Source organism: Cornus florida, unplaced genomic scaffold (genome assembly GCF_030987335.1).
Source record: "Cornus florida cultivar Cherokee Brave unplaced genomic scaffold, ASM3098733v1 CherokeeBrave_3.0.0_Hap2_Chr11, whole genome shotgun sequence".
Taxonomy (NCBI): domain Eukaryota; kingdom Viridiplantae; phylum Streptophyta; class Magnoliopsida; order Cornales; family Cornaceae; genus Cornus; species Cornus florida.
In genome coordinates, this window is record NW_026775581.1 from 136998121 (window position 1) to 137017451 (window position 19331).

At 31.4% G+C, this 19331-nt stretch overlaps 1 protein-coding gene across 1 annotated transcript; it reads right to left on the bottom strand.

Annotated features, from left to right (window-relative positions):
* Positions 1 to 13663: 13663 nt before the first annotated feature.
* On the bottom strand, positions 13664 to 17402 carry LOC132282231 (formate dehydrogenase, mitochondrial-like). The gene is made up of 6 exons (XM_059783838.1): positions 17382 to 17402; positions 15434 to 15605; positions 14795 to 15335; positions 14577 to 14701; positions 14378 to 14490; positions 13664 to 14272 (listed from the first exon to the last, which is right to left on the bottom strand). Exons 1-6 carry the CDS (start codon positions 17400 to 17402, stop codon positions 14159 to 14161), a joined length of 1086 nt encoding a protein of 361 aa, XP_059639821.1. The 3' UTR covers positions 13664 to 14158.
* Between the last annotated feature and the right edge of the window lie 1929 nt (positions 17403 to 19331).

A 19331-nucleotide genomic window follows, 5' to 3' on the forward strand; every position in this document is an offset into this window, starting at 1 on the left:
TCAAAACGGTAATGGCGTAATCTATTTCCTTTTGGTACTCCATTTCATCAACTATTGGTACATTATTTTAGAAAATTGGTTGGCAAGTAAATGTGTTACAGGTGTGTTGTATTCTCAAAATTAATATGTTGTAATATTCTCAAAGTATTTATATTATACAAATGTTACAGTTTCAAAATAATATTGAGTGGATTCTCGGAATAGTGATATTGTATCATTTTAATAATGATATTTCATATTTACTTACATTTAAAAGATCATCTTTCAGCCTACTAGACTCTTTGTGAATATATTTAATTTTTAAAACGAACCTCCACAAGTTTCTAGTTCATTTTTTATAAAATTACACTAATTTTTTTATTTTTATTTTTTCATTTTCTTTATCAAAGACTCAACAGCTTTCATGGCACAAATTTTAATTATATATATATATATATATATATATTCTAATCTCATTCTTAAATTAATTTAAAATTTTATTTGAATATTAAATTAAATTCATGTTATGTTTGATTGCATGAAATTAATACTTTAAAATTTTAATTAGAGAATTATAATTAAATATAGCCGTTGAATTTCAACTTAATGGAATTGAAATTTCAATTCAATTCAATTCCAATTTTACGAAGCCAAATGCACTCTTCTGTTGTAGCATTGAATTAAAAAAAAATTTAATTTTAATTATAATTTCAAAATCACTGAAGACTTCAGACATAATATTGAAGATTTTAAAAATAATTTACTTTTTATGAAAAAGTAACAAATCGTTTAGTCCGAAGTGCAAATTAACACTCGACCTACTTGTTCGGCCCAAAATTATCTTTGGCTTATTAGCCCATTGGAGGCGAATTGAAAAAATCTTGCCCATAATCCTTGGGCTCAAGAGTCAATTATCTTAGGCTTATTAGCCCATTGCAGAAAGGAAATATGTATTATCATAGCCTAATCCTCTGTTTTTCAAGCCCTTATTTTATTTTATTTATTTATTTATTTATTTTTTTTGTCGTTCACTATTTTCAATTTTTAGCAAACACAAGAGACATGCATGTATTCATTCTATAGAGCTTGTGGATTTGTTATCTTAGGAGCCCCTCGAACACCCATTAACTTTTAATGTAATATTTTTGTCAAAAAAAATATGTGAATAAATAAAAAGCTAAGTTCAGGGTTTCGGATCCAAATAAGATTTCATCTCCGGCCTTAGATATTTAATCGATCTCAACTTTTAGTGGTCTAAATATAAGAGATAAAAATAAACCGATCGGCATGTGCTCTTCAGATCCTCCGCAATGATCGTGCAGGCAACCCTCCACATGCGATACAACTATCTCAACATATCTGCGTTTCATCATTGCAAATGTGTTCTGTATTTTTTCTTTATTATGTCATAATAATACTTTTGAAATTCTGCCAAATTTGAGTCTTTTGTAAGCTTCCTCTACTCGTAGATAATTAACAACTTATAAGGCTGTTAAGCCGCAGATTCAAAGATAACAATTTTTTTTTTTAAGCAATCCAAAATCAGATCTGTTCTCTCTCTTTATATTTTTTTAAAAAATAATTATTCTATTTTATTTCTTTTACCTTTCTCTCTTATTTATTTATTTCTTTTGTTTGCTTGGTTTTTTTTTTTTTTTTTGCTCTCTAGTTGACTTAATCCTAGTAAGAGTCGGGAAAAAAAATAAATAAATAAACCTAGTATTACTTTCCAAATTCGTACAAACCCAATATAACCCCCTTGCCCAATGTATTTATCAAATTGCTCTCTTTCTCTCTCAAGCAAGCAAGCAAAAATTTGTCTCTTTTTGTTTTATACACAAAATTGCTCTCAAGCAAGTTTGTTTGGATATCTCTAAACCGTTCATTTTCTACTCTTGAATCTGCAAATTTAAATGCTGTATAATCAATTTCCATAGAGAAAACCACCAGACCCACCTCAATATGTTGTGCTAAAAACAGGTACCATCTTTTTACTTATTTATGGATTTATATGTCTCTGTTTATTGATTTATTTTTAAATGAAGAAATTTTGTCACAAAATATCTTAATTGTTGTTGTTTTTTTTTTTTAATTGGAATATTGAGAAGGATGATAAATGAGGGTTATGTTTGGAGGATTACATTAGTACCTTCTAGACCACAATCTGTACTTGATACTGCAGCCAATCGTACAGGTTCTACGCTTGTTTTAGATGTGTGATATATAGAGAGTTCTAGAAAAGATTCTACACTTGCTCGGAGGACTAAGGATATATACTTCAATTTGGCTTGAATTAATTCATCAGTCAATTTGGACTGAGTACACCCTTCACTTGACCAATGTGCATTTAGGTGTGTGATATAACAAGAAAGTTACCAGATAGCGTACCAAGACATTCATAGACTGTAAAAAATAGTATGTATTACAAAAATTACAAAAGCATTACAAGTTCTTTTATTCCAATAGCCGCAGCACCAGTGAGTTTTTTACTGTATATCATGAGTTGTTTTGTCAATTTGTATTGCGTACAACGAATACAGGCAGTACAAGGCATCATAAGTTCAATGCATGTGTCATGACATTAAACTGCTCATTTGGTTCCTCAATCCTCATATTCTAAAAAGATTTGTATTATTATCTTCAAAGGAAAATGTTCTCGTATTTCGACTTCGTAAGTGAAGGCCTAGCTAATTTTTAAGGAGGCTTATGAATCAATCTTTAGTTTAGAATACTTGAAAAACATAGTCAACACCAAATTATATGATTTTAGTGCATCAAACATATATAAATACCTTCTGGATCCCAATCTGTACTTGATTTTGTAGTCGATCGAACAAATTGTCCTGTGAAATTCAATGCAACAGTATAAATTTAGTTTTAAAAGTAAAAGCTCCTCAATTTTTAATAAGATTATCAAATTCAAATAACAGTGAACATGTACATATTTATTAAATCAATGTATTTTGTAAGTAACAGTATTTTAGGGCTGTTTCCGAAGTCGATAAGCAATGTTCTGAAATACACATATATACACACACACACATATACACACACGCATATATATATATATACACACACACATATATATATATTCTATGTATAAATAATTATATATACATATGTATGTATGTATGTGTGTGTGTATATATATATATATATGTTGTGGATGATCCATAGAGAGATTAAATTTCTTGTGAGAGAGTAGATGTGTCAGAATTTCATGAGAAGATAGATAGAAATGAAAGGACCTCTTACATATATAGAGTGTCATTAAAGGGACTACACATATATCACCTCAATACACATTAAAATTGATGACAACATTGTTATCTAACCAAACATACAAGGAATATATTTATACCAAAAATGTAAAAAATCTAGAAAATAAGCTGCTTAAATAAGCAATTGAATTGAACTAATCTTGGACTCTATGATTTTAACGAAAACAAAGCAAACATAATGTCTTTTCAAACTCATGCTACCATGATCTTGATAGACAAACAGAATACACTCATTATAACATGAAATGCAGTTGATAATTTGGCTTGAATTAATTCATCAGTCAATTTGGACTGAGTACACCCTTCACTTGACCAATGTGCATTTAGGTGTGTAATATAACAAGAAGCTTACCAGATAATGTACTAAGACATTCACAATAAAAATGCCATAAACACTACGTATTACAAAAATTATTAAGGTATGACAAGTTCTTTTATTCCAACAACAGCAACACTAATGAGTTTTTTACTATGTGTCATGAGATGTTCTGTCAATTTGGACTGAGTACAACAAATGCAGGCAGTATAAGGCATCATAAGTTCAATGTATGCGTCATGGCATTAATTGCTTATTTTGTTCCTCAACCCTCATACTTGAAAAAGATTTGTATTATTATCTTCAAAGGAGAATGTTCTAGTCTTTCGGCATTGTAAGTGAAGACCTAGCTAATTTTTAAGGAGGCCTATGAATCAATATTTAATTTATAATACTTAAAAAACATAGTCAACACCTGTGATACCCCTCGAACTCCAAGACATGGGCTGATCAGGCCCAAACCCAAACCCGAGAGATATCAAACAATTAAGTAATAAACAAATATTGAATACAAAAGACAAATAACTAAGAATAAATAAAAGAGCGGAAAGAGAAACTAAATACTAAATCCTCAAGTTAAATAATAAATAATTCTCCAAATAAATAATATCCAAAACCTCCAATATCATTATAACTCGAGAATTCATCTAGTAGACTCCTAATAATATCCCAACTGGAAATAAAACTAAAAAGAAGATAACATAGATAGAACTCTACATCAGGTCAATAGAGCGATGATGACTGAATCTGCTCGGTACGATCAAGCTCTAAGACTGGAACTGTCAAACACCTGAAAAATAATAGTGGGTCAGGCCCACGAACAAGTTCTACTCTACTACAATCCAAGCAGAGACTCGATACACGTATACACCCTATTTAACTCAACAATAGCTAAGTAGTCCATATGTATTATATAAACACTAAAAGAACCTCACTAGACTATAGGGCTGTCTCAACCTCAATAATAGGCAACATGCAAAAACGGACATATAATAGGCATGAATACCTAGACCTACCAAAGTACACAACTACACTATATCTAGCTACACATCCCTAGCGATATACGCACCCTAACCATGATCTTGAGACTTAAATTCATATCATGGCACCATAATCATATATATATAAATCCATATAAGCAAATGTCATCCATCTGATACAGTGGCTTGACATGAATAAGAATGACTTAACTTCCTTGGTTAATCCATTCCTTTATAAATAAATAGGTAGGATTTAACTTCTTTGATTAATCCATCCCTATAATGTCACCATCCCATACTAGTGCATTAAACCATCCAGTCCAAGAAATGATGCAATGGAATAATAATACATCAATTAATCCAGAAATAATATGATACACATCATATATATAAATATTGCATTTATTTAAGCAATACAACAGTTTAAATAGTATGTAGATAACTTATCTTCCTATTAATGAACCTACATCTCAAATAAACAATATAAAGTTTCATAAACATTGTTTAAAACCGTTTAAACATTAATTTCAATCATTTAAACAATTAAATTAATCCTTTCATCCAATCTAAACAACATATAAGTTATTTAATTTTCAAACTATCTACCTTCTTAGCATATATAGGTATATTATGCCTTCTAGATCTTCCCAAGTCTATTAACCCATCTGTAAGGATTAAATCCAGTTTAGAACGATACTGGTCATTAAAACTGAAAAAAAATAAGTCGCAGCCCAACCAAGTCGGCTCTGTTCGCCCCGAGGCTTACCTTCCTAGTCATTCACCTACATCTCAGATAAACAATATAAAGTTTCATAAACATTGTTTAAAACCATTTAAACATTAATTTCAATCATTTAAACAATTAAATTAATCATTTCATCCAATTTAAACAATATAGAAGTTATTTAATTTTCAAACTATCCACCTCCTTAGCACATATAGGTATATTATGCCTTCTGGATCTTCCCAAGTCTATTTAACCCTTCTGTAAGGATTAAATCCAGTTTAGAACGATACTGGTCATTAGAACTAAAAAAAAAATAAGTCGCAGCCCAACCGAGTCGGCTCTATTGGCCTCGAGGCCCCAACTCAGTCGATTCGGTTCCAACCGAGTCGGCTGGGTTAGCAACTGAGTTGACTCAGTTGCAACTGAGTCGGCTCGGTTCGCCTAGACTTTCCTTGGTTGATTCAGCTACTGTAAACCCTAAAAACTCCATAGTTAAGGGTCCTAAGCCCCAATCTAAGTCCCATATGTCCATACTAAATTATTTTAAATGTTTTAGCATGCAAAGATTCAACTTAAACAACAGTTCATGCATAAAAAAATTAAGAATTAAGAAATCACGAACAAGCATATATAATCATGAAATTCTCTGTTTTAGTCCGATTAAGTATGCATAATTATTCCGTTTTAATTATTTAAGTCCTCTGGAATATCCTAGGCATGTATAGAAATACAGATCAAAAGGAGAAAATAAAAGAAAAACTTGCCTTCAAGGTTTGGGAATGAAAACCTTAAACCTCCTTTTCTGCGTTCTTCTTCTGATTCCGGCGACCTTTGGTTGCTTTCACAGACTTCTCTACTGCACGGTCTTGGCCCACGTACAGCCTCTCCTTCCTCCTCCTAGGGTTCAACCTTGAATCCCTTGGCTAAACTCTATTTTCTCTCCTCTGTTTCTGTCTAACAACCCTATGTTCTCTGCCTCCTCTAACCCACGTAAAAAACCTATATTACGTATATTTATACTACATATATAAAACTCTAATCCTATTCATTCCCTAATTCTAATTACCTTAACTTGATTAAAAGGAAAAGGAATATATAATCGTGAATATATAATACATATATAGACAAGTCTGCTAAACTAATCGTGATATATATATATATATATAATTTAATAACATATCTATATATATATCTATATTGACTATTCTAACCATAATACTATTATTATTATAATAAATAATTAATAATAATAATACTGAAACTATTCTTATATACATATATACCTATATATATATGTACAACTATCCATGAGTAATATTCGTACCCATTACACCTCTTATCCAAGTAGACCATGTGACCCATGACTACTAACCATAATTATTAAAATAAAATAAAACAAATAAGATAACATTTAAACCATAAAAATCTTAACAATTAATTACAAAGAAAAACCTAACATTTAAGTAAACAAAAACATATCTCAAGCATACAATTTAATTAGACAAGTATTTCAAATAAACACATAATCAATTAATTCAAATAAATACTTAAAACAATTAAACATATAACCAAGAAATCAAATAAATAATTAAAAAATACTATTAAAACAAGTAACAAAATATCGAGACCATCGTTTTAAAATTAGGGGTATTACAAGACCCAATTATATGATTTCAGTGCATCAAACATATATAAATACCTTCTGAATCGCAATTGGCGCTTGATTCTGTAAACGATTGAACAAATTGTCTTGAGAAATTCAATGCAATAATATAAATTTAGTTTTAAAAGTAAAAACTCCTCAACTATTAATAAGATTATCAAATTTAAAGAATAGTGAATATGTAGAGATTTATGAAATCAATGTATTTTGTAAGTAACATTGTTTTAAGGCTTGTTTCCAAAGTCGATAGGCAATGTTCTGAAATACACACATATATATATACACACACATATATTTATATATTTTTCTGTATAAATTATTATTATTATTATTATTTTATATATATATATATATATATATATATATATATATATATATATTCGCTGTGGATGATCCAGAGAGATTAAATTTCTTGTGAGAGAGTGGATGTGTAGGAAGTCTGTGGATGAAATTTCATGAGAAGAGAAATAGAAATGAAAAGGCTTCCTACACAGATTGTCATTAAAGGGACTACACACATATCATCTGAATACACATTAAAATTGATGACAACATTGTTATCTAACCAAACACACAAGGAGTATATGTATACCAAAAATGTACAAAATCTATAAAAGAAGTTGCTTAAATAAGCAATTGAATTGAACTAGTCATGGACTATATAATTTTATCGAAAACAAAGCAAACAGAATGTCTTTTCAAACTTAAGCTACCATGATCTTAATAGACAAACATAATACGTTCATTATTACATGAAATGCAGTTGATAATTTGGCTTAAATTAATTCACCAGTCAATTTGGATTGAGTACACCATTCAATTAACCAATGTGCATTTAGGTATGTGATATAACAAGAAACTTACCAGATAGTGTACCAAGACATTCGCAATAAAAATGTCATAGACACTGTGCATTACAAAAATTACTAGGGCATTACAGGTTCTTTTATTCCAACAGCAACACTAGTGAGTTTTTTACTCTGTGTCATGAGCTGTTTTGTCAAGTTAGACTGAGTACAACAAATGCAGGCAGTACAAAGCATCATAAGTTCAATGTATGTGTCATGGCATTAACTGCTAATTTTGTTCCTCAATACTCATACTCGAAAAAGATTTATATTATTATCTTTAACGGAGAATATTTTAGTCTTTCGGCTTTATAAGTGAATGCCTAGCGAATTTTTAAGGAGGCTTATGAATCAATCTTTAATTTAGAATACTAAAAACATATTCAACACCCAATTATATGATTAAATACCTTCAGGATTGCAATGTGCACTTGATTCTGTAGCCGATTGAACAAATTGTCCTAAGAAATTCAATGCAACAATATAAATTTAGTTTTAAAAGTAAAAGCTCCTCAACTTGTTTTAGGGCTTGTTTCCGAAATCGATAAGTAATGTTTTAAACTACACATGTATACACACACACACACACACATATATATTCTCTGTATATATATATATATATATATATTCGCTGTGGATGATCCACAAAGAGATTAAATTTCTTGTGAGAGAGTAGATGTGTCAGAGGTCAGTGGATGAAATTTCATAAGATGAGAGACAGAAATGAAAGAGCCTCATACATAGAGTATCATTAAAGGGACTACACACATATCACCTGAATACACATTAAAATTGATGACAACATTGTTATCTAGCCAAACACACAGAGTATATGTATACCAAAAATGTACAAAAATCTAGAAAAGAAATTGCTTAAATAAGCAATTGAATTGAACTTGTCCTGGACTTTATGATTTTAACAAAAACAAAGACAACAGAATGTCTTTTTCATACTTAGGTTACCCATGATCTTGATAACAAACAGAATTCACTCATTATAACATGAAATGAAGTTGATAATTTGGTTTGAATTAATTCACCAGTCAAGTCAATTTGAATTGAGTACACCATTCACTTGACCAATGTGCATTTAGGTGTGTGATATAAAAATAAGCTTACCTGATAGTGTACCAAGACATTCAAAAAAAAAAAAAAAATGCCATAAACACTGTGTATTACAAAAATTACAAGGGCATTAAAAGTTCTTTTATTCCAACAGCAGCAACACTAATTAATGAGTTTTTTACTGTGTGTCATGAGTTGTTTTGTCAATTTGTACCGAGTACAACAAATGCAGGCAGTACAAGGCATCATAAGTTCAATGTATGTGTCATGGTATTAACTGCTCATTTTGTTCCTCAATCCTCATACTCGAAAAAGATTTGTATTATCTTTAAAGGAGAATGTTTTAATCTTTCGACTTTGTAAGTGAATGCCTAACTAATTGTTATGGAGGCCTATGTATCAATCTTTAATTTAGAATACTTGAAAAACATAGTCAACACCCAATTATATGATTTCAGTGCATCAAACATATATAAATACTTTCTGGAACGCATTCTGCACTTGATTCTGTAGCCAATCGAACAAATTGTCCTGAGAAATTCAATGCAACAATATAAATTTAGTTTTAAAAGTAAAAGCTCCTCAACTTTTAATAAGATTATCAAATTCAAAGAATAATGAATATGTAGAGATTTATGAAATCAATGTATTTTATAAGTAACATTATTTTAGGGCTTGTTTCCGAAAGTCGATATGCAATGTTCTGAAATACACACACACACACATATATATACACACACATGTATATATATATATTTTCTCTGTATAAATAATTATATACATATATATATTCGCTGTGGATGATCCAGAGAGATTAAATTTCTTGTGAGAGAGTAGATGTGTCAAAGGTTTGTGGATGAAATTTTATGAGAGGAGAGACAGAAATAAAAGGGCATCCTACATAGAGTGTCATTAAAGGGACTCCACACATATGACTTTGAAGACACATTAAAATTGATGGCAACATTGCTATCTAACCAAACACCCAAGGAGTATATGTATACCAAAAATGTAAAAAATCTAGAAAAGAAATTGCTTAAATAAGCAATTAAATTGAACTAGTCCTGGACTCTATGATTTAAACGAAAATAAATCAAACAAAATATCTTTTCAAACTCAGGCTACCATGATCATGATAGACAAACAAAATACGCTCATTATAACATGAAATGTAATTGATAATTGGGCTTGAATTAATTCATCAATCAATTTGGACTGAGTACACCCTTCACTTGACCAATGTGTATTTAGGTATGTATATAACAAGAAGCTTACCAGATAGTGTACCAAGACATTCTCAATAAAAATGTCATAGACACTGTGTATTACGAAAATTACAAGGGCATTACAAGTTCTTTTATTCCAACAACAGCAGTACTAGTGAGTTTTTTACTGTGTGTTATGAACTGTTTTGTCAATTTGGACCGAGTACAACAAATGTAGGCAATACAAGGCATCATAAGTTCAATGCATGTGTCATGGCATTAACCGCTCATTTTGTTCCTCAATCCACATACTCGAAAAAGAATTATATTATTATATTCAAAGGAAAATGTTTTAATCTTTCGACTTTGTAAGTGAAGGCCTAACTAATTTTTAATTTAGAATACTTAAAAAATATAGTTAACACCTAATTATATGATTTCAGTGCATTAAACATATATAAATACCTTCTGGATCGCAATCTGCATTTGATTCTGTAGTCGATCGAACAAATTATCTTGAGAAATGCAATAATATAAATTTAGTTTTAAAATTAAAAGCTCATCAACTTTTAATAAGATTATCAAATTCAAAGAACAATGAATATGTATAGATTTATGAAATCAATGTATTTTGTAAGTAACATTGTTTTAGGGCTTGTTTCCGAAGTTGATAAGCAATGTTTTGAAATACACACACACACATATATTCTCTGCATAAATAATTATATATATATATATATATTCGTTGTGGCTGATCCAAAGAGAGATTAAATTTCTTGTGAGAGAGTAAATGTGTCAGAGGTCTATGGATGAAATTTCATAAGAGGAGAGACAGAAATGAAAAGGACTCCTACACAAAGTGTCATTAAAGAGACTACACACATATCATCTAAATGCACATTAAAATTGATAGCAACATTATTATCTAACCAAACACACAAGGAGTATATATATACAAAAAATGTACAAAATCTAAAAAAGAAGCTGCTTAAAATAAGCAATTGAATTGAATTAGTCCTGGACTCTATGATTTTAATGAAAACAAAGCAAACAAAATGTCTTTTCAAACTCAAGCTACCATGATCTTGATAGACAAACAGAATATGCTCATTATAACATGCAATGCAGTTGATAATTTGGCTTAAATTAATTCATCAGTCAATTTGGACTAAGTACGCCCTTCAATTGACCGATGTGCATTTAGGTGTGTGATATTACGAGAAACTTACCCAATAGTGTACCAAGACATTCTTAATAAAAATGCCATAGACATTGTGTATTACAAAAATTACAAAGTATTACAAGTTCTTTTATTCCAATAGCAGCAGCACTAGTGAGTTTTTTAAAGAGGCATATGAATCAATCTTTAATTTAGAATACTTGAAAAACATAGTCAACACCCAATTATATGATTTCAGTGCATCAAACATATATAAATACCTTCTAGATCGCAATCTGCACTTGATTCTGTAGCCAATCGAGCAAATTGTCCTGAGAAATTCAATGTAACAATATTAATTTAGTTTTAGAAGTAAATGGTCCTCAACTTTTAATAAGATAATCAAATTCAAAGAACAGTGAATATATAGAGATTTATGAAATCAATGTATTTTGTAAGTAACATTATTTTAGGGCTTATTTTCGTATTCGATATGTAATGTTCTAAAATACACACACACATATATATACACACACACATATACACATGCATATATATATATATATGTATATATATTCTCCGTATAAATAATTATATATATATATATGCACAGAGACAGAGAAATGGAGCAAAAAATCAAAAACTATAAAGTTGTAATAATAATCTGAACATTTACACAACTATCAACTCAATATGATTTGTAAAAAACATTTGATTCAAATATCTTTACACAAAACATATAATTTGAGTAAGAGAATTCACATTTCAAGTAAAATTCCTTTAATTGCTTCACAAGTCACATTTGACTAACCAATGCGATTTTGAAATGTAAATCATATAATCATTTACTGTATTTGCCGATGTGATCTCACCTTGACCTTGACCTTGGTAGCTTCGAGCAAGAGAGTTCTCTCGCTCTAAACGGAACTTTGTTCTTGAATTTCAAATACTTGGAGTTGTTGTTATAACCTAAAGCTGGGATGCTCTGCAACGGATCCCAGCTCAAGCTCATTCGAGATTTAACACATGTAAGAGCTTGGATCCGTTGGATCCCATGAACATGTTGATTTTGTAAAATAAATTCAAATTTCAGCGGGAAACATAATTACAAACCGGTCACTTCTTTTTACTAGAAAAGTTGTTTTAAAAATAGTTAATTTTGGTCGTTTCATTAAATTAAAAGTCGTTTCATTAAATTAAAAGTCTTTTCATTATATGCCCGTGTTTTTTTTTTTTTTTTTTTTAATGCAAAATATTGAGAATTTAAATAGCTTGTTGCTTTTATATTTCTCTTTTTAATTTTTCCAACATTTTCAAACCATTTTATTATATTGATTAATTATTTTAATATTTTTTTATCAAATAACATTTTAAGTATTTAATAGAAGAATTTAAATTGCTTACACCTTTTGAATTTCCCCCTTTGAATTTTTTCAACAATTACAAACCACTTCCATTGAGAATTTAAATAGCATGCACATTTTGAATTTTCTCAATAGTTACAAAACCATTTATATAATATTGATTATTATTATTATTTTTATCAAATAATATTTAAACATTTAATAGTACTCTTATTCATGCCATATGATTTTATTATTATCTTTTAAGTTATTTTATTATATTATTTACAATAATAGAAAATTTATTAATTTAAAAAGATTTTAAACTACGCTTGTACGGAGTAGTAGGAGTCCTACATGGCCCAATAATTGGACCTGAAATGACCCAGGAAAGGGTTGAGAACAAATCAAGACCAGACCTTACAAAAGGGATTGGACCCAAATTAGAAAAAGAGCAATCAGGCCCATCAAGGCCCAAATACAAATCAAATAGCAGTGAGTCGCCGCCTGTGACTACTGACTGACGGATCTTGTTTGGTTGCAGAGAAAATTGAAGAAAACGAAAAGCAAAATTACGATCTAATATTTTATTGCCTTCATGCACTATAGCGGTATATTTTGTTCATATAAGCGAAGAACACTTCGGTTTGCTTAGGATTAGTAGAGTTGAAGAGGAAATTTGGGTTTTTAGGGTTGTTTTCTTCCTTCTTGTTTCTTTTCTGTTTATACATTTTCTTGAAAACGAATGAAGTGTAATGTTCGTGAAGTTTGATTGGATCTCTGTTAAGTGTTAACTCATAGGGTTGTGTTTGAGAATTGAAGGTAGAATGATGCCCATCCTCTATTCTCACAGATATATCACTCTCTGTCGTTCATCTCTCGATCTAGTGTGTGTGTGTGTGTGTTTTTGATACATAGATATCGCAATTGGGCATCTTGGCTTTTCTAAAGCTAGGGCTTGATTTTTAGGAAGAGAACAAGAGTGTCATGGGATGGCTTTGATAGTTGAATTGATATTCTGATCTACTGTCTGTGTGTGTTTTTAGTGCTCTCAGCTTACTCATATTTGATGCAACAAAGGGTTGTGCATTCATATTTGAAATACTATTTTCATGTATAATACACTATATATGAAACTGTGAGAGCTTAGTGATGGTTGTATTTTTCATTGAGAGTTCTTAAGCTTACAAACTTCATGAAATCAAAGTCTGAAACGAGTCATAAAAATGGTAAAACTGTCTTGATCATTATAATAATAAAAAAAAAAAAAAATAGGACTAAACTTATTCATTGAGATAGCTTTAAATTGTTGCTCAATGGAGGGTTTCTCTCAAAATCATAAACGCAATGCATCAACAAAATACCATGCTATATAATAAAAGATGTATATATTATATTATTAAGTTGGGTGAGAGATTGGTACAATTGCATGCGTTGATCACTCCTTGCAGCTCTATAATAATAGAACCGTGTATATATTATTTATACTTGGTTGCTGACAACAAAGTCAAGCAGCAGATGCAGACCTCTTTTAGTTCAAGATCAAAATGTGAGAACAACTTGAGCACAAGCCTTGCTACCATCATCTCCCATTAACGGTACTGGCTTGCTAGTTCACCAGCCTTGACAATGTAATTTGGAGCTGGAAAATCTTCTCCCTTGAACCACCTATCCAGCATGTCCTTCGTTCCCGCCGCGTATCGCAGCTGCATCATTCCAATTTTTTGTAATAAGAAACACAACAAAAGAAGCAACTATATTGAAATATAAAACAATATATTTAAAAAAAAAATTAAAGCTTGAATATATACCTGAGCATCAATTGTAGTGCCAGAAAAATGAGGGGTCATAGCTTGGTTTTGCATGTATCGCCAAGGGTGGTCCTTTGGAGCTGGTTGTGGATTCCAAACATCTCCGCTATAACCTATGAATCAAAAGGAAAACACTAGTTAAATGTTGCATGTACTCACAACATCCATACCTCGTAAAATTCATAATGTTGGAAATTACCAGCAATATGTCCGCTATTGCAAGCGTCAACAACAGCTTGTGTATCCATGATTGCTCCTCGAGCATTGTTAACAATTAGAACTCCCTTCTTCAGCTTACCAATCCGAGCTTTGTCGAACATCCCTCTAAAGCCAATCCAGTATTTTATCTTTGTTAGTTTTTATTACAGTTCAAAAATGTACGTCAAACAACATTTATAATGTCTTGAAAGGGCTTACTTGGTTTTCTCCATAAGAGGTGTGTTGATGACAACTATGTCACATTTGGGAAGCATGGAGTCCATATTCTCCTCATACTTTGCCCCTGTTAATTTCTCCATTTCCGCATCCATCTTGAGCCGATCATGATACAGTAGATTGCAGTCGAAAGCCTTCAACCGTTGAAGCAAAAGCTTACCAATACGTCCACAGCCAACAGTTCCCACAGTCTTTCCTTGAAGATCATAAGCTCTATAAGAACAACCTGCAACATTCCAGTCACCCTTGCAAATTTGATTGTATCCCGCCAGATAATTCCTGCAAAGAACCAGGATTCTCATGAGCTCATCCTCTGCAACCGACACGACGTTGCTTCCAGTGACTTCTGCAACCGTTAAACCAGCAGCAGCTGCAGCCTTCAAATCAACATGGTCAGACCCAATTCCAGCTGTGAGCAGAAGTTGCAAATTCTTGGCCTTCTTGATCCTTTCAGCTGTAACGTAGGCCGGATGGAAAGGGGTGGTTATCAGCACGTGGAGATCTGGAATATGCTTTTCAAGTTCTGCAAGAAAGAATCATATAAACACAAGATCTTGGTTAGCCTCTACAATCAAGAACGCAATAAAATACATAGAGTAATATTGTTGTTGACACACTTACCACAATTAGGGCCTTCTTTGTCATCAGTGACAATGTAGTGGTGACCTTTGGATTCCAACCAGTCCTTTATGCCCAAGGCATTTTCTGCACACCCAACAAAATTGGGATTCATGGAAGCATATTCATTTGCTTTGTAGAACACACCAACTATCTTTTTGCTTCCAGAAGAGGACTGTTTACAATGAGACACACAACAATTTAAGAACAAGGCATACTTGGACAGATTCAAAATAAAACATTGTGAATGGATGGTATGGGCTCCACCAGATTGGTCCAACTCCATATTAATTTTTTTAAAATAAGAAATTCTCTAAACTTAACCACCGTAACAACATATTAAGAAAGGTGAGTGTCAGCTCAAGCTGTGGTGAGCTCACGCTCATGTCTAATGGTCAATTGTTACATGTCGATAAATGAGACACGAGATTGCGAGATGTTAAAATGGCTTACAAGCTGTCTATTAAGAATCAATGAAGATGAATTTCCAGGTGAAGTGTGATACCCCTCGATTCTAGAGCCACGGGTGATCAAGTCCGAGCACAGAATACAAGGGATATCAAACAATTAATATTTAAACAAGCATTGGAATACAAGATGAATTAAAAATAAATAAATAATAAGCTGAAGGAAACTAAATAATAAATCCCTATTTTAAAATTCTCAAATAAATAATAATTAAAAATCCAATAATAAAATCCTCCAATTCTCGGATACTAGTAATTAATTAAACTACAACTCGGGAATCCATATTGTGGACCCCTAACAATATCCTAACTGAAATACTGAACTGAAATAAAACTAATAATTAAACCATGCAGAAGAGTCCTACGTAGAGTCGGAAGAGTGAATGACTGTCTCTGCTTGGCACGAACAATCTCTAAAACTGGAACTGACGATCACCTGAAAAATAATGGTGGGTCAGGCCCACATACAAGTTCTAATCTACTACATCCCAAACAGAGACCCGATACACGTACACATCCTAATTAATTCAACAATAACTAAATAGTCCATAAATAGATATATACACACTAAAGGAACCTCACTAGACTATAGGGTTGTCTCAACCTGAATAGTAGGTAACATGCAAAACGCACATATAGTGGGCATGGGTACCTAGACCTACCAGGGTACACAACTACGCTATATCTAGCTACACATCCCTGGCAATATACGCACCCTAACCACTGATCCTAAGACTTAAGCTCATATCATGGCGTATAATTATATATATAAAATCCGTCCTATCCAATCATCAAAATAAACTATCCAATTATTATTTTAATAATATGTCATCCAACTATTCCGTTGACCTGACACGAATAAGTAGGACTTAACACTATGGTTAATCCGTTCCCTTATTTAAAATAGGTAGGACTTAACTCTTAAGTTAATCCGTCCCTAACATGCCCCCATCCCATAATGGTGCATTAATCCATATCATAATCAAATAAAAATTTCAAACCCAAGGATAATGTCAATAATGTTTACATATAACAATCCAAATAAATATGATAAAAATCATATACACATCCTTTGCATTTACTTGAGCAAAATATCAACTCTAAGTGGCATGCATTTAATTTACATCACAAGAAATTAACATGCAACTCCACTAAATTGTACATTTCCATGCCTTGTTTTAATTAATTTAAATCTAAACAATTGATTAAAATAATTTAATCCAACCATGTTTAATTAATTTATCCTTTTACAATTAAACCCATACATAACATGTAAACTTAAATTATGCTCTTCAGTTCTTAATGAATCTATTAAATAAATAAATATTTAATACAAAATTCCTTAATAACAAAACAATAGCCTCAGTTTAATATCCAACATTAATTAGTCTAACTTTTAAAATATTTAATGCATCACTAATTTTTGTAATATACCAGATTCCTTTCTAACAATTTCTCACAATATCAAATTGTTCTAAGCTAACCTTTCCATCCTCGTGCCGCATGTATGTATTAGAAATGAAGTGAAATTTCAATTGCAAATACAATGAGATAAACTGAAACATTCCTGTGCTGTTCTTCCTCGTTCGGCGTGCATGACAAAACACAAAGTCTCATTATCCTTTATATCATAGTCTGATTTTTATTTAAATCCCTTATCAATGGTTTTCTCGTTCAGCGCGCACAAATTATGCAAAAACACCTTATGACTTTACCTATATATGCATACATCGATTAATATATAAACTGGTTCATTAATTTTCCCTCGTTTCGTGTGCATTCTTTAAGCATGAACAAATTTTGATTTCATATATATATACACAATACTGACACATGCGAGTATTAATTCAAGTAAAATAAAATAAATTAAATTAAAAATCAAGGCCACCAATAGTGCCAGTTCGGCATAACAGATTAATTAAAACCCATTATTAAAACATGAAATACAATTTCCAAATAAATTCATTTAATTAGATTCAATTAATTTATTTAAAGAACCTAGAATTAATCTAGCATGCATAGGGTACGAATCAAAGGAGAAGAGAAGAATTAGAACTTGCCTTTAGGGATTAGATAAAAACCTTAACCTCCTTCTTCCTTTTCTCTTCCTTCCTCTTCCTTCTTTCTCTCTCTAAAATATAGTACGTAATATATTTTCTAACCTCTTTCATAACCCTATAATTATATATTTATAGTCAAATAAAATAACACTAATCCTTTTCTCAATCCAAGCCAAACTAATAATAAAAATAAAATAAAATCTAAATACTAAAAAGGTAACTAAAATATATGGTACGTATAATCTATGTGTAATCCTTTTTATATGTAATATATAAATATATATGACTTTCCTTATATATATATATATTTATTTATTTATTAAATATACATATACATGGGTAATTATCCGTACCCATTAAACCCCTTATCCAAGTAGTCCATGGAGCCTAATTAGTTGGTCCATTACTACTATCTATATCCAATTCCCTAAAAATATTAAAATAAAAATAAAATAAAACAATTAAATTCCTAAATAAATACACATCATCACACACAATTTCATTTAAACAATTAAATCAATTAACATATTTAACAAATAATTAAATCAATTAAACAAGTAAACAATTAGCCAAGAAATCAACTAAAAGTAAACAATTAGCCAAGAAATCAACTAAATAATTAAATGTAATTAAAATAATTTTTTTTAAAAAAATACCGAGACTATCCTTTTAAAATCAGGGGTATTACATTCTTCCCCCCTAACAAAAGGAATTCCGTCCTCGGAATTCGCCCTTACCTTCTTCCATTATATCTGGAAACTGTGAGCGAATGACATCCTCTTGCTCCCAAGTAGACTCAGCCTCATTATGGTGACTCCACTGGACACGCACTAACGATATGACTTTATTGCGAAGAACATGATCCTTACGGTCTATAATGCGACACGGTGGCTCCACATAAGTTACATCCGGTTGCAACTCAATCTCACCCACATCTATGTGCTGATACCTATCCTCATCGCGCAGAAATTTCCGCAACATGGAAACATGAAACACGTTGTGGATGCGATCCAAATGATCCGGAAGTGCCAACCGATAAGCTACAGCTCCCACGCGATCGATAATCATGAATGGACCCACAAACCGTGGTGATAACTTCCCTTTCTTCCCAAAGCGCATTACACCTTTCATAGGAGACACTTTGAGTAGAACCTGATCCCCAACTTGAAACTCCAAAACACGAGTACGACGATCCGCATAACTCTTCTGCCTACTCTGGACAGTGCGCATGCGATCCCTAATAAGAGCAATCTTCTCAGAAGTATCCTTAATGAACTCAGGACCCAAAAAACGACTCTTGCCAACCTCCATCCAACAAACAGGAGATCTACATGGTCGTCCATATAATGCCTCAAACGGTGCCATACCAATAGT

Coding starts and splice junctions, on each gene's coding strand:
- LOC132282231 (XM_059783838.1), bottom strand. CDS start 17,402: ATGCGGCACGAGGATGGAAAG. Junction 15,336..15,433: donor CAAAGAAGGCCCTAATTGTG/GTAAGTGTGTCA, acceptor TCTTTCTTGCAG/AACTTGAAAAGCATATTCCA. Junction 14,702..14,794: donor CCTCTTATGGAGAAAACCAA/GTAAGCCCTTTC, acceptor GATTGGCTTTAG/AGGGATGTTCGACAAAGCTC.